At 48.2% G+C, this 17,799-nt stretch overlaps 1 protein-coding gene across 1 annotated transcript in view; it reads right to left on the bottom strand.

Moving 5' to 3' along the window:
* PREP (prolyl endopeptidase) overlaps positions 1–17,799 on the bottom strand; it is a 125,924-nt gene that overhangs the window by 37,885 nt on the left and 70,240 nt on the right. Inside the window, exons 8-10 of the mRNA XM_017345303.3 lie at positions 13,318–13,509; positions 9,658–9,855; positions 2,955–3,058 (exon numbers count right to left, since the gene is read on the bottom strand). Of these exons, the coding sequence (XP_017200792.3) occupies positions 2,955–3,058; positions 9,658–9,855; positions 13,318–13,509 (494 nt within the window). The remainder of the gene's footprint in view (positions 1–2,954; positions 3,059–9,657; positions 9,856–13,317; positions 13,510–17,799) is intronic.

The following is a 17,799-nucleotide window of genomic DNA, read 5'->3' as shown; positions in this document are numbered from 1 at the left end:
GCGGCACCGGCATCCTATATGGACACTGTTTCCAGTCCTGGCTGCTCCTCTTCTCATCCATCTCTCTGCTATGGCCCGGGAAAGCAGTAGAAGGTGGCCCAAGTCCTTGGCCCCCTGCACCTGCGTGGGAGACTGGGAAGAAGCTCCTGGCTTCAGATTGGCACAGCTCTAGCTGTTGCAGCCACTTGGGGAGTGAACTAACGGAAGGAAGACCTTTCTCTCTCTGTCTCTCCCTCTTTCCCTCTCACTGTCTGTAACTCTACCTCTCAAATAAATAAATAAAATCGTTAAAAAAAATTAAACCACTGGTCTAAAGGAACCAAAAACAAAAATCAATGATCTTCCCCCTGCAACCGCTGCGGTTCCTATTAGACACCGTGAAGAGGCCTCCCACTCACGCTCGGAGCCCTCTCTGCAGCCCACGTTCATGATGAGGGAGGGTCACTGTTGGGAGCACTGCCGGGAGCCTAATGAACATGTGAGAGCACCTGTCACGCTCTCACTTCCTGTCATAGTGCTACCACCTACACTCGAATCTGCGCCACTACACAGAGCGGCCGCGTCCCTGACTTCACAGTGCACTTCAAAGGCACCTGTTGGCAAGGAACAGCTGTGCTTTGACAGCGGCACAAGAGGCACCCCGTGCACACTCGGTAGCTATGAGGCCTTCAGTCACCGCCACGCACGCTCACGGGCATGGCTCCATTTGTCTGAGACACGGACACGAGCAACAGTGCACTAAGAGCTGCAAGCCAGTGTGTCGGCTTCAGCCACTCTCTCTTCAAATATTTACACGGCTCTTTCTTCCCCCTTCTGCCATGGTACAAATTAAAAAAAAAAAAAAAGGTGAGAGTCTTGGGGGAGCTCCATGTCAGGGGATTTTCCTGGGGAGGTGGGAGCCAGGCGTGAGTTTTCCAGGGACACAGACGTGACTGGCAGCACACACGCCCACTCCCCCTCGGCTCTGTCCTGAAACAGCAGGCCGCTGTGCCCACAGCTGACAGATGCTGCTGCACACTGAAGCACCTGCCCGTCTGTGCAAAGCTTCATCTCTTCATTTATAAATAAGAACAGTACACATGCAGTGCTAATGGGCTGACCATCTGTAAAGAATATCGCAACTATCAGAACCAGGAAGAGCGAGCCATCTGTAGGAGAAAGGACCCCTCGCTGCCTGACCGAGGAGAGCGAGTTCCCCCTAAGGAGCTGCCTCGCTGCTGTCCTTACTGCACACGTGTTACATAGAGTGGGGGGCCGCAGAGGAGGAAAAGCCGGGCGCTTCTCAGGAGCACCTCTGCCCAGCCCCAGGGCGGCTGTGAGTAGAAGAGGGGACACCTGCTGGGTGCTGCCTGGGCGTTCCTGGCGGTACTGGCAGGAGAGGGTGATCTTCAAGATGAGGCCGCGCGAGCCGGGGGACCCGGGGGACCGCCAGGCAGGGGCTGCAGGTCCCCACAGGATGTACTCCAAGGCAGGGGCTCGCCTTGAGATGGTGCAGAACTAGAGCTTGTTATCTTTTTTCTCAGATAACATTCTATGAGCCAGACACTTCATACACAGCACCTCACCACTGTAACGTCTCTGTTGTCCCACCAAAAACCCTGTGGCAGAGAAGGCTGCGTGATGTGCCTGGTGTCAGGCAGCGAGCATGTGGTAGGATCTCGGCCCTGAGAAAGGCTCTGGCCAACTACATAGGACATTTGGATTTCAAATACCACTTTCGGGCCAGCGCCATGGCTCACTTGGTTAATCCTCCGCTTGCGGCGCCGGCACCCCGGGTTCTAGTCTCGGTTGCTCCTCTTCCAGTCCAGCTCTGTGCTGTGGCTCGGGAGTGCAGTGGAGGATGGCCCAAGTGCTTGGGCCCTGCACTCACATGGGAGACCAGGATGAGTACCTGGCTCCTGCCTTCGGATCGGCGCAGTACGCCAGCCATAGCAGCCATTTGGGGGGGTGAACCAATGGAAAGAAGACCTTTCTCTCTGTCTCTCTCTCACTGTCTAACTCTATTTGTCAAATAATAAATAAATAAATAAATAAATACCATTTTCATGGGAAGGTTCGGCAGACTCATTCTGTGTGGTCAGAGCAGCCACGGTGACAGGTAAAGCAGTAGGTGTGGCTGTTCTCCAGGAAAGCAGGAGGTCAATTTGCTGACCCTTGATACAGAACAAGGGTTGGGATGTGGCCCAGCGCCTGTCTCTGTAAACACAGCTTTCCGTGTGACCTGAGTCTAGCCCGTCACCCGGGTGGTGCCTCGACAGCTGAGGCACAAGCGACCGAGTTATCCTAACGGCCTGCTCACAGAAGCATCCCTGGAAACAGCCAGTGCTCCCACTTCTCATCTTTCTTCACAAATGATACTCAGATTCCTAATCTGTGGCCTTCCTGGTCCAGCCCTCCCGGTGGGAGAGCCTTGCAAAACGCCTGGTGCCATAGGGGGCACCTCTGGTTGCAAAGGAACAGTGACAGTCATTGCCATCAACAACCACCCAGGAATTCAGTCTCGGGAAGACTCAGTCCCCTCGGGAAGCGGAAGAATGGAAAGCAGAGATTCTTATCTAAGGAAGGCCAGGACCAGAGGCTGGGCTTGCGATGACTGACAGTGACTGACCTCCCTCCAGCTATTCAAGTATTTTACCGAGCGTCTCTCAGTGCCGGGCAGAGGGACATCTGAAATGCAGATGGCAAGCCAGAACACAACCCATTTCCGAGGCAGCAGACTGACAGATGCAGACAGAGCAGCTCTGATGGCTGTAAGAGCCCTGAGACAGAGAACGCTGGCATGCTGGGGAGAACAGCCGCCACGGGAGCAGAACGTGCAAACCCCAGGAGCGCAGGGTCTGCACCAGGCTCACTGCTGAGTCTGCCACAGCAGCAGGAGCTTCTGGGTGTTACCCCGGATTCCCTCCGTGAGAGCCCCATTCCCCGACACGGTCACGAGATGGGGCTCCCCATACCTGAACGGTCTGGTATTCGGAAGCATCGATTCCTTTTACCGTCACCTCTCGGAAGACTCTGGGCTCCAGCTCCTCTTTGGTAAGATCACAGTGATAAATGATACCTACAAAGGAGAGCACAGGCCAGGTTAGTCCATGGGACTTGTGAGATGTCAGGGGGCGAGGGCCATGTGGTACGACCAGGTGCCAGGAGTGGCCAAGAGCAGCAGTTGTCAGGGACCCCGCTCATCGCCACCCCAGGACAAGGATCCCTACGCAGAGGCGCTGAGCACAGAGCCTGGCGTGCGGAGAGCTCCGAGAGTCCACCTTACCAGCACCATCACATGGCACCTTCCTCTCTCACCCCGTCAACACTGGATAAGATTCCAGTGCATTCCATGAGTACGAGAAGGGGTAAAAAACCTAGGGGCTGGTGCCGTGGCGCAGCACGTTAAGCCGCCACCTGTGATGCTGCCATCCCAAGTGAGTTCTGGCTGTTCCACTTCTGATCCAGTTCCCTGCTAATGCACCTGGGAAAGTAGCAGAAGATGGCCTGAGGGCTTGGACCCCCTGTACCCATGTGGGAGACCTGGAAGAAGCTCCTGGCTCCTGGTTTTGGATCAGCCCACCTCTGATTGTTGCAGCCACTTAGGGAGCAAACCAGCGGAAGGAAGATTTCCTCTCTCTGTCTCTTTCTCTTCCTCTGTAACCCTGCCTTTCAAATAAATAAATAAATAAATATTTTTTTTAAAGGAGAAAGTAAAAAAACCCAATTGTGGAATCTTAAGAGGTTTCCCCCAAACCAGACCACTTAGAGCAGGTCAAGGAAACAGTGACTTTTTGGACCATTTTACCTGAGAGGCAGGTGACAGGCTCATGGTGAGGAGCCCAACAGGACTCTGGATGAGCGCTCTGGGGCTCCTGTCACCGGACATCTACCTGTCCGTGGACACACAAGTGGACAGAAGCAGGGACCAAAGACAGTCCATTCTAAACCGCTTTCCCAACTTCGGTTTACCCTAGTAATTATGCACCACACAAAAGGACTGATGGACACAACAACTCCCATGCATTTAACTAAGGATCAAAATTCCACTTCCTGAACTTCATATGACTACTCCCTAACACTGAGAACTAAAGCAAGGGAAGACAAGTCCTTAACGTTGGAAAACCATGGCACTGCTGTGGTTTATGAAACACAGTCAGTCACCCACAGAGTGGCTGGTGTGAAACGGCACCTCCCCACAGCGCTTAAAGATATGCTGTCAAGTATAGGGAAAAGCCATGAGCGATCCCAGCACTGGAAAACCAGTAACCAATCGGTCCCCTCACGGACACTTCTTGATTGACTGGTGGAGCACTGAAACGGGAGCCCTGCCCCCTTCTCATCTCCTCTGTGCACTAAATGGTTGGGAAACAAGACTTTGCCCCCTACAGGCAAGGAGGGACATGAGAGATACATCAGTTGATGACAGCCAATCTTTTAAAACTTTGTTTATTTTCATTTTATTTGCAAAGCAGAGAGACAGAGAAAGATTTTTCCATCAACTGGCTCATTCCAAATGCTAGTGACAGCCTTGGCTGGGCCAGGCTGAAGCCAGGTGCTCAGAGCCCCATCAGCATCTCCCACGTGCATAGCAGTGGCCCAAGTACTTGAGCCACCAATCTGCTGTCTCCCAGAGTGTGCATTAGCAGGAAGCTGGATGGGAAGTGGAGTTGCTGGGACTCGACCTGGCACTCTGATGTGGGGTGCAGTGTCCCAAGGAGCAACTTAACTGCTGCATCCCGTCCCCTCCCATGATCGCTAATCATTAATGTTATCCCAATTCTCACACTTACGGACAAACTATTGTAAGATTACTATACTACGGTGCAGGATTAGCACCAATGGTAAGAAGCTGTACCACGTGACTGAAGTATTTGCTTTCTTAGTTTAAGCTATATTTGGATATTTGTTACAATATATCTTTATAAATTGTGTACTTCCAAACTCTATTCTGTGAACATGCAATCTAAGTTAGCAGACAGCAGTGAATACTGGATTTGCTTATATGCATGGAATCTGGGAGGAAAAAGACTATTTTCAGATACACTTTACTTGTCAGAAACTTCTGGATTAGTTTCTGGTGCCACTCACAAAAAGTCTCTAAATCCTTTTTTATTTTTGACAGGCAGAGTGGACAGTGAGAGAGAGACAGAGAGAAAGGTCTTCCTTTTGCTGTTGGTCCACCCTCCAATGGCCGCTGCGGCCGGCACATCATGCTGATCTGAAGCCAGGAGCCAGGTGCTTCTCCTGGTCTCCCATGGGGTGCAGGGTCCAAGCACCTGGGCCATCCTCCACTGCACTCCTGGGCCACAGCAGAGAGCTGGCCTGGAAGAGGGGCAACCAGGATAGAATCCAGCGCCCTGACCGGGACTAGAACCTGGTGTGCCGGTGCCGCAGGCAGAGGATTAGCCTATTGAGCCACGGTACCGGCCAAGTCTCTAAATCTTTGTAAAACAAACAAAACACTGCAAAATTGCAATCAAGCCAAAAACCAAGACAGAATACAGACCAAGCATGTGCCATCTGAGCACGTCACTCCCTCTGGTGTCAATGCAGGAAATGACCCAGGCCGTGGAGCCAGGATTCGAAGTGTCGGCATTTACTGCCTTAGCAACCTTAGACAATTCACTCAAATACTAGAATGGAAATTCCCTAAGTGAAAGACACCGAGTGGGACACACACTCCAAACCCTGTTGTTCCAGAAAGGCTGAGTCATCAAATCTAACTGCAGAATGAAGTAAACATAAAACAGGGGCAGGTCACTGTGCACAGGGAGGGCGTCGGCTTCCGGATCTCTACCCTGTCCTGGGGCCCAGCAGCAGTACTGGGAGAGAGGCTGTGAAATCTGCAAATACCAGTGTTTCATGTATGAGGACATTTCAGAGTTTTGGGGAGAAATAAATTAAATGCTCAATTAGGGGCAAAAATTTAAAAAAACTGACACTCATGCACAGATTTTTTTCATAATATTAATTTTCCATGAACTTTTTGAAGACTCATTTTACGAATGCTTTCTATTCATAGATCCATCTGGCTAGCCCAATAACACACCATCACACCCTAATCTGAGTCTGTCATCTAATGATGCACTGTATCCTATCCGATTGGCTCATATTGGATAAGAATAAGGAAGGTGGGGTTTGAAGGATCATGAACCACAGAGGACTGGTTGGGTGAGCTCCAGGAAATGCATTTCAGAGTTGAAGGGTGGAAGAGAGGATCGGTTATGGAAGTCACTGAGGCCAGCAGAGGGGTCTCCTGATGACAACATTGCTTTCCTGGGGCCATCCCGGCATCAGGAGGGAGGCTGGGAGATGAGCTGTTCCTAGGGATTCTGGTATCACGGCAGAAGAGGCAGAATGAACACGAGTTAGGAGAGAGGAACAACTCAGAAACACAGCCAAAGAATCAGAGGAACTGGAAAACTGGACATGGAGAGAGAAGGCAAAGGAACTTTGCAACACATGCAGATATTGTTTTATCTGGTGATCAGCTGGGTTTTAATGTCATAAAAGAACAAATCTCTTAAAATGTTTGTCCTTTCCAAACAGGCCAAAAGCCTCCCTGATTTCTCAGCCCTGCTCCCCAGGGCCATGCACATGGGACTGCCACACTGCATTACGACAATTTGCAAGTTGGTCTGGAGCTAACTTGAGGCAATCCCGAAGGCTCTGCAAGCACAGAATTAATCAGCTCAACCACTAAGAGGTTTGAGCCACAGGGATTAAATGCATCACACTCCAAATCGCCCCAGCTGCCTGTCTGCTCCCAGTGTGGCTCCCAATGTGGCTCAAGGTACAAAGGACACAAACAGCATGGGCTCAAGATGCAACTACACTGTGCACCTCCGTGGGAAAGGGTCAGCTGGCATGCACCTGCCGGATGCGCCACCCGCTCAGAGCGAGAAGCTGGAGCTGCAGTGATTTAAGTACAACTTAGGGCCTTAGCTATTTACTGCAGCAGCCGAGAGCCAACATCAGGGACCAGTGGGAGACAGCCTTGAGTGGATGTGTGCACGTATGCATGTCAATACACCTACGGCCGCGTTCTGCTTTCCTAGGCTCTAGCTTAGTTAACTGATGGCTGGCTTTGGATTTGGCCCCGGAAGGTCTGAGTTTGGAGAAGAGAAAGATGGAAGGAAGATGGGACGAGGGAGACAAACAGAACATTACAGTAACAAATGATGGCTCGCTCAGAAGCTGCCTGGTGATACAGAACCAGGAACACACTCTACTTTCAAACTTCACAGCCACAGGCATGGCTAATATTTCATTGCTTGGCATGGAATCCCCGGTTTCACATGAGGACCATGAGCCCTTTCTTCCCCAGGTAATGATGAGCTTACTCCTGAAATAAATGGCCACATGAGGTCACTGAAGGCGGTTCACAGGCCTCTGGGGACTCTGGCTTTTATTAAGAGCAGGTGAGTCACCCTCGCCCTGTTCTCCTCATGGTCCTACATCTATTTGAACCGTTCAAGATGGGAAATTTTCCCAAGTAAAATTTCTGGAAGCAGCAAATTCGAGGAACTCAATGGCAGGCCTCTCAGTGCAGGGCTGAGAAAGGCTGTCTGGAGCAAATGCATTTTCCTTGGTCTGCCCGCTGGCTGCTGAGAGGCTCCAAAGGGAGGTGCAGGGCACCCTGAACCGTGGGTTCAGGACTCCCGGCCCTGAGCAGGGTGTCTGCATCCCTGGGGGCACGTTTCCCAGCCCTCTTCGGTCCCCGAAAGGGTGCTTGGGAGAGTGAGGCCTGCTAGGTTTTCCCAGGACATCAGACCTACTTAAAGAACATCCTTCTTTTGGCTTTAATAGCCCTGACAGCAACTTGTCACCACGTAAAATCCTTATAGACTGCCTGCTCTGGGACTGCGCTAGCACTGGAAGTGGATGAGACATCACTGTCATCCGGCCACCTCCCGGGAGGGGCACGGGGCCACACCATCAGCACCTGCCTCCCTCTCCCCTAAGACTGCTCTGTCTTCTGATGACTGGCTGACAGGAACTAAACCCAGAGGGATGAAAAGCGCTCTGCAGAAGCTCCACAAATGAGCACGCAAAGTGCAGGAATCTTCCCAGCCACTCTCCTTGGAGGATGGGGCTTGCCTGCTCAACTGAGCCATCCCCAGGGACAAATCACGGAATGTGTCTGGCTGCGACGCAGAGGGCAGCCAAATGGAGACACAGAGAGAAACACAAAGTACAGCAGAGCGAACTGTGACCCGCTCAAAAAAGAAAGTTAAAACAGAGAGATGTTTACTGTGAAATATAAAAATCATAACTTAGAAGCACTTTTTCTTTTCCACTAGAAACAAGCAATACACATTTTTTTCAGGACATAAGACTACACTTTTAGGATTATATTTTAATTTAGATTAACAATAGCATATTTTATTGTTTATTCTACAAATCATTTTTTAAAAGCCTTATTTTGAAAGGCAGAGTTACAGAGACAGAGATCTTCCATCTGCTGGTTCACTCCCCAGATGACCACAATGACCAGGGCTAGGTCAGTCTGAAGCCAGGAGCCAGGAGCTTCTGCCATCCTCTGATGGCACATTAGCAGGGAGCTGGATTGGAAGTGGAGCAGCCGAGGCTCAACCGGGCACCCATATGGGATGCCGGTGCCACAGGCTGCGGTTTTACATGCCACACCTTGGTGCCGGCCCCTAGAAATCACTTTTTAACACCACAGGCTGCAATGATTTCATTTTGATTCTGCTTTCTGTAGTGTTCTATTTGGGGGCTAGTGTTGTGTCACAGCAGGTTGGGCCACGGCCGGCAATGCCCAGCATCCCACTTGAGTACTGGTCCAAGACCTGGCTGCTCCGCTTCTGATCCAGCTCCCTGCTAATGCTCCTGGGAAAGCAGTAGAAGAAGCACCAAGTCCTTGGGCCCCTGCACCCAAGAGGGAGACTTGCATGGAGTTCCTATTCCTGGTTTCTATATTGCCCTGGCCATTGAGGTCAAAGGGGGAATAAATCAGCAGATGGAAAACCAATCTCTCTCTCTCTAACTTTGCCTTTCAGATAAAGAAGTAACTTTCAGATACATAAGTAACTTTTTGAAAAAAGTGTATTTGTTGGTACTAATTTTTCTTATTTCGTAGTATTTAGTTCAAAGGCAGAGATGGAGAGAAAAAGAAAGAAAAAGATAGAGCTCTCATTGCTGGTTTACTTCCCCAATGCCTGCAACAGCCAGGACTGTGAAGGGGCCAAAGCCAGGAGCCAGGAACTCCATCCACGTCTCCCACATGGGTGGCAGGGACCCAACTACTTGAGCCACCACCACTGTCTCCCAGGGTCTGCAGCAGCAGGACGCTGGGGTGAGCAGCCACAGCCAGGACAAAGCAGCACTCGGCTATGGGATGCAGGTGTCTTTACAGTTTCTTAACCACAAGGCTAAATGCTTGCACCTGTCAGAGCTAATTTTTAAGTCAATGCATAACAACAGTTGTTCCTGCCCCTACAACAGAGACTCGCAACACAGGACGAATGAGAGTGCAATTGTAGGTGTTTACGTTTCTTTGTCCTCAGCTTCTGTTTCGCTCTCATTAAATGATTTTGGCCTCACGATGGTATATGTGATTTCCAGTACATAGCAGTGTATTTCCGTTTCCCCAAGGAACCCAAACACCAACCGGCTCATTAAAGCGGGCAGCGGCGGTGAAGAGACTCCCACCTGGAGATAAGAAGGAAGTGAACTGGTAGAAGATCTCGGTGTCCTTCTTCTGGCCGCTGTAGCCCACGACGCTGCCGACCTCAAGAGGGAAGGGCTTGAGGAGAGCACCGGTGGTCAGGTCGTGGAGCTGCAGGATGTTCTTCACGTCGTGGAGGTAGCACAAGACCAGGAAGTTGGACCTGACACAAGCCACCCACTCTGCAGATAACAGGGAGAGAGAAAACCTGCTGCAGTTCAGAAAATAGGTGGAAAACGGTCTACATATTGAACCGCGCAGCAGTGAGACTTGCAAAGTTGTTTCATAACTGGGCTTAGTCACTCATCCAGCTCTCAGCATGTTCCTTTAATAAGTGGTTATTGCTGTTAGGTCCAGGGGAAACAAACAAAAAAAATTGCCTCCCTTGGGCCAGAAGCTTTTGATCTAAATAAGGGTGGGTTACAAAGAACTCTGCCCACCTATTCTGTGTCCAGGATCATGCTACAGGGGACAAGAGGAACAAAAGGATAAAAGCCAGATCACGAACCATGTCTGACAGGCGTGATTATTTGGCGACAAATTATAAAGTGTTTGGTATATACAAGCTGTTCTGCAAGGGGCTGGAGATCCTGCGGGAAGATGAAATCATTTCTGTCCTTGGGGCACCACGATGTAAAATGCAGACAAAGGAAAGTGGCTGGTTGGTTGCGGACCTCTAACAGGTGATCGCCCTTAGGCTAGGCATCTTGAGTACAGGGGTGTGGAGACTGGGGGCCTGGGAATTATAAGGACAGGACAGCTTTCCAGGGAATTAGGTGGTGGAAGACAGGTGAGTCCAGGAATGAGAGCCAAAGCTAGGACTGGGGGCAGAGAAAAAGGAATGCATGCACAAATGAACGAATGAGCAGCAGAAAGGGCAGAGGGGAGGAAAGCTGGTGAACAGTGAGATCCGTTTTTTTAAGCACTGAGCTATGTATGTATTTGAGAGACAGCGATGATAGATAGCTCTCCCGTCTTCTGGGTCACTATCTAAATGCCTGCCACAGCCCCCAGCTGGAGCCAGCTCAATCCAGGTCTCTCACATGAGTGGAGGGAACCCATGCACTTGAGCCTGCCTCCTAGGGTGTGCATGCATGGGAAACTGGCGTCAGGAGTGGAGACTCGTGTTGAACACAGGCACTCTGATACGGGACCAGCAGCGTCTTACCCAGCATTTTAACTGCTAAGCTCAGTGTGCACCCCCAGAGAGAGCCATGCTTGAGGATGGGGAGAAGAGCTGCTTACTCCATGGGGGAGTGGAGATGCCGACAGGGATCTGAGGGGGCGTTTGGTGAGCCTGGGAGAGGGCGCATTAGCGGGTGCTACCGAGGAACCAGTGTTTGAACAGAAGGGTGACACAAATGAAGACACTAAAGGGACAGGTGAACACAACAGAGGCTCTCTGAGGATGAGGCGGCCCAATCCGGTTCAGATCACCACCGCCAGCTCTCCCTCCAGGCAGGGAAAGAGGAAGAACTCACATCCCGCAGTAATTCCCTCATCCTCCAACACAACTGTTTTAAAAGTACCTCAATCAGGCAATCCATTTCACATGGTTTAACGCTTTAAAGAGAGAAAAGTACAGGGGGAAAATGGAAGTAAATTACAGCTGTCAAAGGATAATCAATCTACGGTAAGCATGAGTACATCAGAATTATAAAACAAAGTGAGTACGAAAAGAACAAGGTGATTGCAGATGGGCGTGAATAAAAGCTCTGACTTTATGGCTGTACCTTATGAGTCATCTCTCGTTTTTATTCTCAACAGGGCATTCTGTGCTAATGACACAGAGCACATTCAACTGCACTTCTCTTTGAATTGATGAGTTCCAGGGAATATTGAAGGTATCCCCTTTCCAGTCTGAAGCACTTATAATCTTTCGGCAGAAAGGTTGTAAAAATATATCACTTCCCCAAATCTCCGAGCATTTATTCACATTTCATTAGATCTACAAGCAGCAGAGGGTGTCACTTCAAGGGGTAGTTAAAACCTCTTGTTTAGCACTAAATGGCAGGAAAGTCCAAAGCCTTGGGAAATACAGCATGATGATGGCGCCCTATACAAGACTCACTGTACCAACCTGACCTGGATGTGAAAGTACCCGGGGCACCCTACCTGAGAATCCAGCCACCAAGCCTCATTTGGACACACCAGCAACGCTGGGGAGCAGGGGCTGAATCTGGCACCTGGGACGCACTCGCCACGTGCTAGCAGCAGCTGCCCTTCCGGGGGCCACTTCTGCCTCGCTCTGGCAGAAGCCATGAGGCAACCAAGTAACCACCAGCGGATTCATCGCACGACAATGTGAAAGGAAACAGAGACTTGTTCCATGATTCATGGATCCCTCATCCAAACATAAGTAAGGCCCAGAGAGTGAACAGAAGGCTCTAAGGACGTGCCAAGAGGTCCTTGGAAAGAGCTCCTGCCTCGTCCTCCTACTGGGGAGACGGGGGCAGTAAATGGTTACTCCCTTCTTCTCACCCCAGTCTGAGACACACGGTACTGGCATCTGATCCAAACATGAGAAATAAAAGGAAATGCAGGAGGCAGTAAATGGCCAACTCACTACTTCAGAGGGACAGCTCGGGGAGGGCAGCTGCCTCGGGGCTGCAGCTGGTGATAGAATGGCCTGGAGGGGTGCCGAGACCCCAGGAAGAGGGTGCAGGAGTGCAGTCAGATGCCTGGGGGCTGAGAAGAATCTCAAGCCACCACCCCAGAGTACTGCTTCCTGCAGACACAAGGGCCCAGCAGCAAGGACCCATGGGGACCTGTGCTCACCAGCAAGGCCAGGCACTGGAGGCACGCTGTCCTGAGGCAGGCAGAGTTCCTCACTGGTTTTGGACATGAACCTGAATCCATCTGACTCCAACACACGTGAAAAACCCAACTGCTTTATCTGAGATAGGGCCCTGCTGCAGATCTCTAAAGGGATTCTTTGCTTGATATACCATGTACTGCTGCATTTTTGAATGGTGCTAGGCTTTATTATTATTCAACCCATCAGAAGAAGTTCTGAAGTCTCCTTTTGCATTAAAAACCACTGTAAAATTAGTGAGTCATTTTCTAATCAAATTCATCTTTCATGCAATAAATAATTTAAAAGCAGTGTAACACTTTTAGAAAAAAAAATTAGAGAAAATGAAAGAGAAGTTAAAGGCACCCTGAAGCATGACTGACATGGAAGTGGGGTTCTCAAGAGGCTAATGCAGGTCAGGGCACAAGGCAGCAATGCCAAGGGTTTGCAATTAAAGCCCACATAGTCTATTCTGTTTTCCAGTAAGAGGGCTGCAATCCCACCCCAAGATCTACAACAGGTGTAATGCAAAAAGCCAAAGATCATTCAAAAGCTTAGGGCTAAGGGTTATGGATGTAAAAAAATGGTATTACCACTAGACAGTAAGTACACAAACACAACTGGGATCTTATAAAAGCAGTACCTCTCAAAGTCTTAACTCACGCCTTCATGATTTTTTATGAAGGGTCTCTGCTTCCACCTGATATCATACTAAGTTACAAAGATGCCACACAGCAAAAATCCCCTGTGATCAGAGGCTGAAGCACCAGAGAATGAGAGAAGCGCCAACTCACCAACATGCTCATCAAAACAATAGCACGTGTGTCAAGCAACCCGTCTGTCCTCTTACCTAAGACATCTTTCTCGTGCTCAGGAACAAGCACTTTCCACTTAGACTCATCGGCATCCATGAAGTCGATGTTGATCAGGCGGTAGTTGGGAGAATGGCGATTGGTCTTGAACGTGAACACTGTCCCTTCGTTGGTGACGTAGTCATACTCTCCTTCAAAGTTGTCAATCAGTTTTACCCACTTCAGGATTCCTGCAAGAGACCCGGCATTCCTGTCATTCTCACCAGCGTTTAAAACAAAAGATGTTGTTTGCAGGTAGGGAAGGGAAGGTAGGCCTTTTCTATGTACAGAACGCAAGGCAGAAAGAGCAAGGCCTTGTTGTGAGTAAATGCTAATGTTTAAAAAATAATGCCAAGCAGGCCCTGATTAACAGGGAAATGAGGGGAGAGCAAAGAGCCGCAGGGCACCAGGCAGATCCTCCGCCACCCCAGCCAATGTGGAACCTGACCACTTCTCTCCACCTCTCTTGTCAGCAGCACCCACATCACGTCTCCACAGCATTTCTCCTGGGCTCTCACTGTGTTTTTCTGTGGCTGTTTATTACTTATCTTTTTATTCACTATTTCATACTGTGCACTGAAGAGTGGCAAAAATACGCAACATGACATTGGCATTGACAGAGAGAAGGGACACATTTCAGTCTTTTGGTTCTGAGAACAGCTCTGGAGATGGTCACCACTGAAAATGATCTGAAGTGTGCTCAGTGGCTCCCTAAATGACACTCTGAATATTTAAAAACAAAACACACACGCACCAAAAAACCCACTGAGAGAATATATGCTTCACAAGGTATCTGGCACGGACGTTCCCAGAAGATCTTCGAAGCTTTAGAAGCAGGGAAGTTCTAATTCCTTAACTACCGAAAGGCAATGCCAAGTCTCAGCTATTCTCCAACTCTTTCAATTTCACAGTGAAGTTGCCACATTAATTTGAATAGTTCATTTATATTCCTTGAATCTTTCAAAGCAATTTTATATTCATTATCTCATGTCTATAGCATAGCTTTATATAATTTGTTGTTGAATTAAACTTACCAGGGAAAATAAAATTCCACCACAGAAAGAGTTCTGAGCTCAGTTCTACTTGGATTAAAATCCCAGTGTGACCTTGAGCAACTTATTACCTGCTAAACTTTATTTTCTCAACTGTAAACTAGGGATAATAAGTAAACGTGACTATTGGTACATAGTCTACAAGAAAAAGCTCATATATTATTTAAAAATAAGTCACTGAGGCTGGCGCCGCGGCTCACTAGGCTAATCCTCCACCTTGCGGCGCCGGCACACCAGGTTCTAGTCCCGGTCAGGGCGCCAGATTCTGTACCGGTTGCCCCTCTTCCAGGCCAGCTCTCTGCTGTGGCCCGGGAGTGCAGTGGAGGATGGCCCAAGTGCTTGGGCCCTGCACCCCATGGGAGACCAGGAGAAGCACCTGGCTCCTGCCATCAGATCAGCGCGGTGCACCGGCCACAGCGTACCAGCCGCGGCGGCCATTGGAGGGTGAACCAACGGCAAAGGAAGACCTTTCTCTCTGTCTCTCTCTCTCAATGTCCACTCTGCCTGTCAAAACAAAAAGCAAAAACAAACAAAAAAAAAAGTGACTGAAATAGAGAAAAAAGTAATTTAAAAATTTGATAGCCTTCATGTTAGCAAGTAACTTGTGAAAAAATATGGGGGTGTGGCAGGCAGAAACTCACCCTTGAAAACAACAAAATAAAATACTTCAGAATGCATTTACTATGAAATGTGAATTCTATGTGAAGAAACCTCTACATTTTTAAAAAAGATTTATTTTATTTACTTGAAAGGTAGAGGTGCAGAGAGAGGGAGAGAGGGAGGGAGGCAGGGAGAGAGAGAGATGGGGAGGGGAAGAGAGACAGAGAGAGGAAAGAGAGAGAGATCTTCCATTCACTGGTTCACTCCCCCAGATGGTTCCATGGTAGAAACTGCACCTATCTGAAGCCAGGAGCTTCTTCCAGGTCTCCCACACGGGTGCAGGGGCCCTAGGACTTGGTCCATCTTCTACTGCTTTCCCAGGCCATAGCAGAGAGCTGGATTGGAAGAGAAGCAGCCAGGACTAAGGCAGGCGCCCATATAGGATGCCAGCATTGCAGGCGGTAGATTTACCCGCTATGCCATAGCGCCGACCCCAAAACCTCTAAATTTTTTTCCAAGATTTATTTATTTTTATTTGAAAGTCAGAGTTACACAGAGAGAGGAGATTCAGAGAGAGAGGGAGAGTTTTTCCATCTAATGGTTCACTCCCCAATTGGCCGCAATGGCCGTAACTGTGCTGATCTGAAGCCAGCAGCCAGGAGTCTCTTCCTGGTCTCCCATTCGGGTACAGGGGCCCAAGGACATGGGCCATTTTCCACTGCTTTCCCAGGCCATAGCAGAGAGCTGGACTGGAAGTGGAGTAGCTGGGTCTCGAATCGACACCCATATGGGATGCCAGTGCTTCAGGCCAGGGTGTTAACCCGCTGCGCCACAGCGCCGGCCCCCAAAATCTCTAAATTTTTGAAGGTATCTTAAAATTAAGAAACCTTGAATAACTGGAAACACATGCCATATCCCTACAGAGGAAGATTCACTATTTCAATCATGCAAATAATCTCAGAGAAAATGTACAAATTTAACACAATTCCAATCAAAATCCAAATGAGATTTTTGGGAAATCTGACATCATCCTAAAATTCATCTGGAAGAATAAACACATTAAGACAGTCAATGCAAGTCTGAACAAAGAGGAATTTCTTACACTACAGATGCTCCAAATAAGCCCCTCCCCTTCCTGCAGGCAATCACCATCCTCACTTTTATGTTAACATATTCTTGCCTTTTTCTGTACTTTTTTTTTTGCCGTCACATCCCTCCATAACATTAGTCTTTTATCTAGAACTAGGCATTGAACTTCATATAATGAAATCATACACATGCATTCTTTTTGTCTTAGTTCTTTCACTTGAGGTTATACATATGAAATTACTCATCTTTTGGTTACTGTTAACTTTTGGCTGAGTCCTATTGTATTCAAAGAACATATGCCTGATTTCAATCCTTTTGAATTCATTGAGAATAGCTCTATGGCCTAAATATTTATAATTTTTAAAAAAGATTTATTTATTCATTTGAAAGGCAGAGTTACAGACAGAGGGAGAGGCAGAGTTATAGACAGAGTTACAGACAGAGGGGAAGAGGGAGAGAGGAAGAGGGAGGGAGAGGGAGGGAGAGGGAGGGAGAGGGAGGGAGGGAGAGAGGGAGGTAGAGAGGGAGAGAGAGAGAGGTCTTCCATCTGCTGGTTCACTCCCCAAATGGCCGCAACTGCTGAAGCTGGGCCGATCTGAAGCCAGGAGCCAGGAGCTTCTTCCAGGTCTCCCACATGGGTGCAGGGGCCCAAGCACTTGGGCCATCTTCTACTGCTTTCCCAGGTCATAGCAGAGAGCTGGATTGGAAGTGGAGCAGCCGAGACAAGAACCAGCACCATTACAGGATTCTGGCACCACAGGCAGAGGCTTAACCTACTGGGCCATATCGCTAGTCCCAGGCCTAAATATTTAAAAAAAAATTTAATGTTCCTGTGTGCAACTGAAAAGAATATGTATTCTGTAGTCATCAAGTGTAATTTGCTAAATATTCCTTATATGTCATTTGTTAATCATATTGCTCAAATTTCTGTTATTTGTTGATTCTCTTTTGCTATCAGTGACAGAACAAGTTTGTTAAAGCACATTCCCCCATGACTGTGGATCTGTCAATTGTTACTTTCATTTCTCTTTTGTTCTGTATATTTTGAAATTATGTTATTAGCTATATACATTCTGAATCACCATACCTAAATAAAACTGAATCAAACCATTTATGAGGTTTTAGCTCTAGTCATGTTTCTTGCTTTAAATTTTTCTTTGGTACTAAGATGGCTATATCATTTTCATGGCAGTATGTTACACAAGTCACTAATCACATTCTCATTAGATTCACAATGCCTTCAAGTAGATGGCTCCCCCACCCAGCTCCCAAGTTTTCTAGCTGTTCTCTGCAGAATGCTTCATCCCAATTTGTAGTCTGTCATTTTAGGGAAGAGTCTGCTCTTCTTCATATCTGCTAATTAACTCATGTTTTTCCACTCTTGGTGGGCTGCATTTTAGGTGCTGCTTTATACTTTTATTCTATTTCACTAATTCTCTCTTCAGCTGTGTCTAAGTTCTTTAAACTAATAATTGAATTTTTAATGTTAATATTTTTTATTCCTAGGAGCTCAATTAAGTTCTTTCCCAAATCAGTCTGTGCTCATTCTTTACAGTTTCTTATTTCTTGCTTATGCTTCTGGGTTTCTTGGTTACTTTTTAAAAGCTGCATCTTCCTGGCTCTATTTTCATGCTGGTAAATTTCTTCAACTGATTTGTGATTTTAAAAATTTTATTGTTATTATTTTTTAAATTTATTTGACAGGTAGAGTTATAGACAGTGAGAGAGAGACAGAAAGGT

Source organism: Oryctolagus cuniculus, chromosome 5, assembly GCF_964237555.1.
Source record: "Oryctolagus cuniculus chromosome 5, mOryCun1.1, whole genome shotgun sequence".
In the NCBI taxonomy this organism is placed as follows: Eukaryota; Metazoa; Chordata; class Mammalia; order Lagomorpha; family Leporidae; genus Oryctolagus; species Oryctolagus cuniculus.
This window is presented reverse-complemented; position numbering and strand designations above follow the sequence as displayed.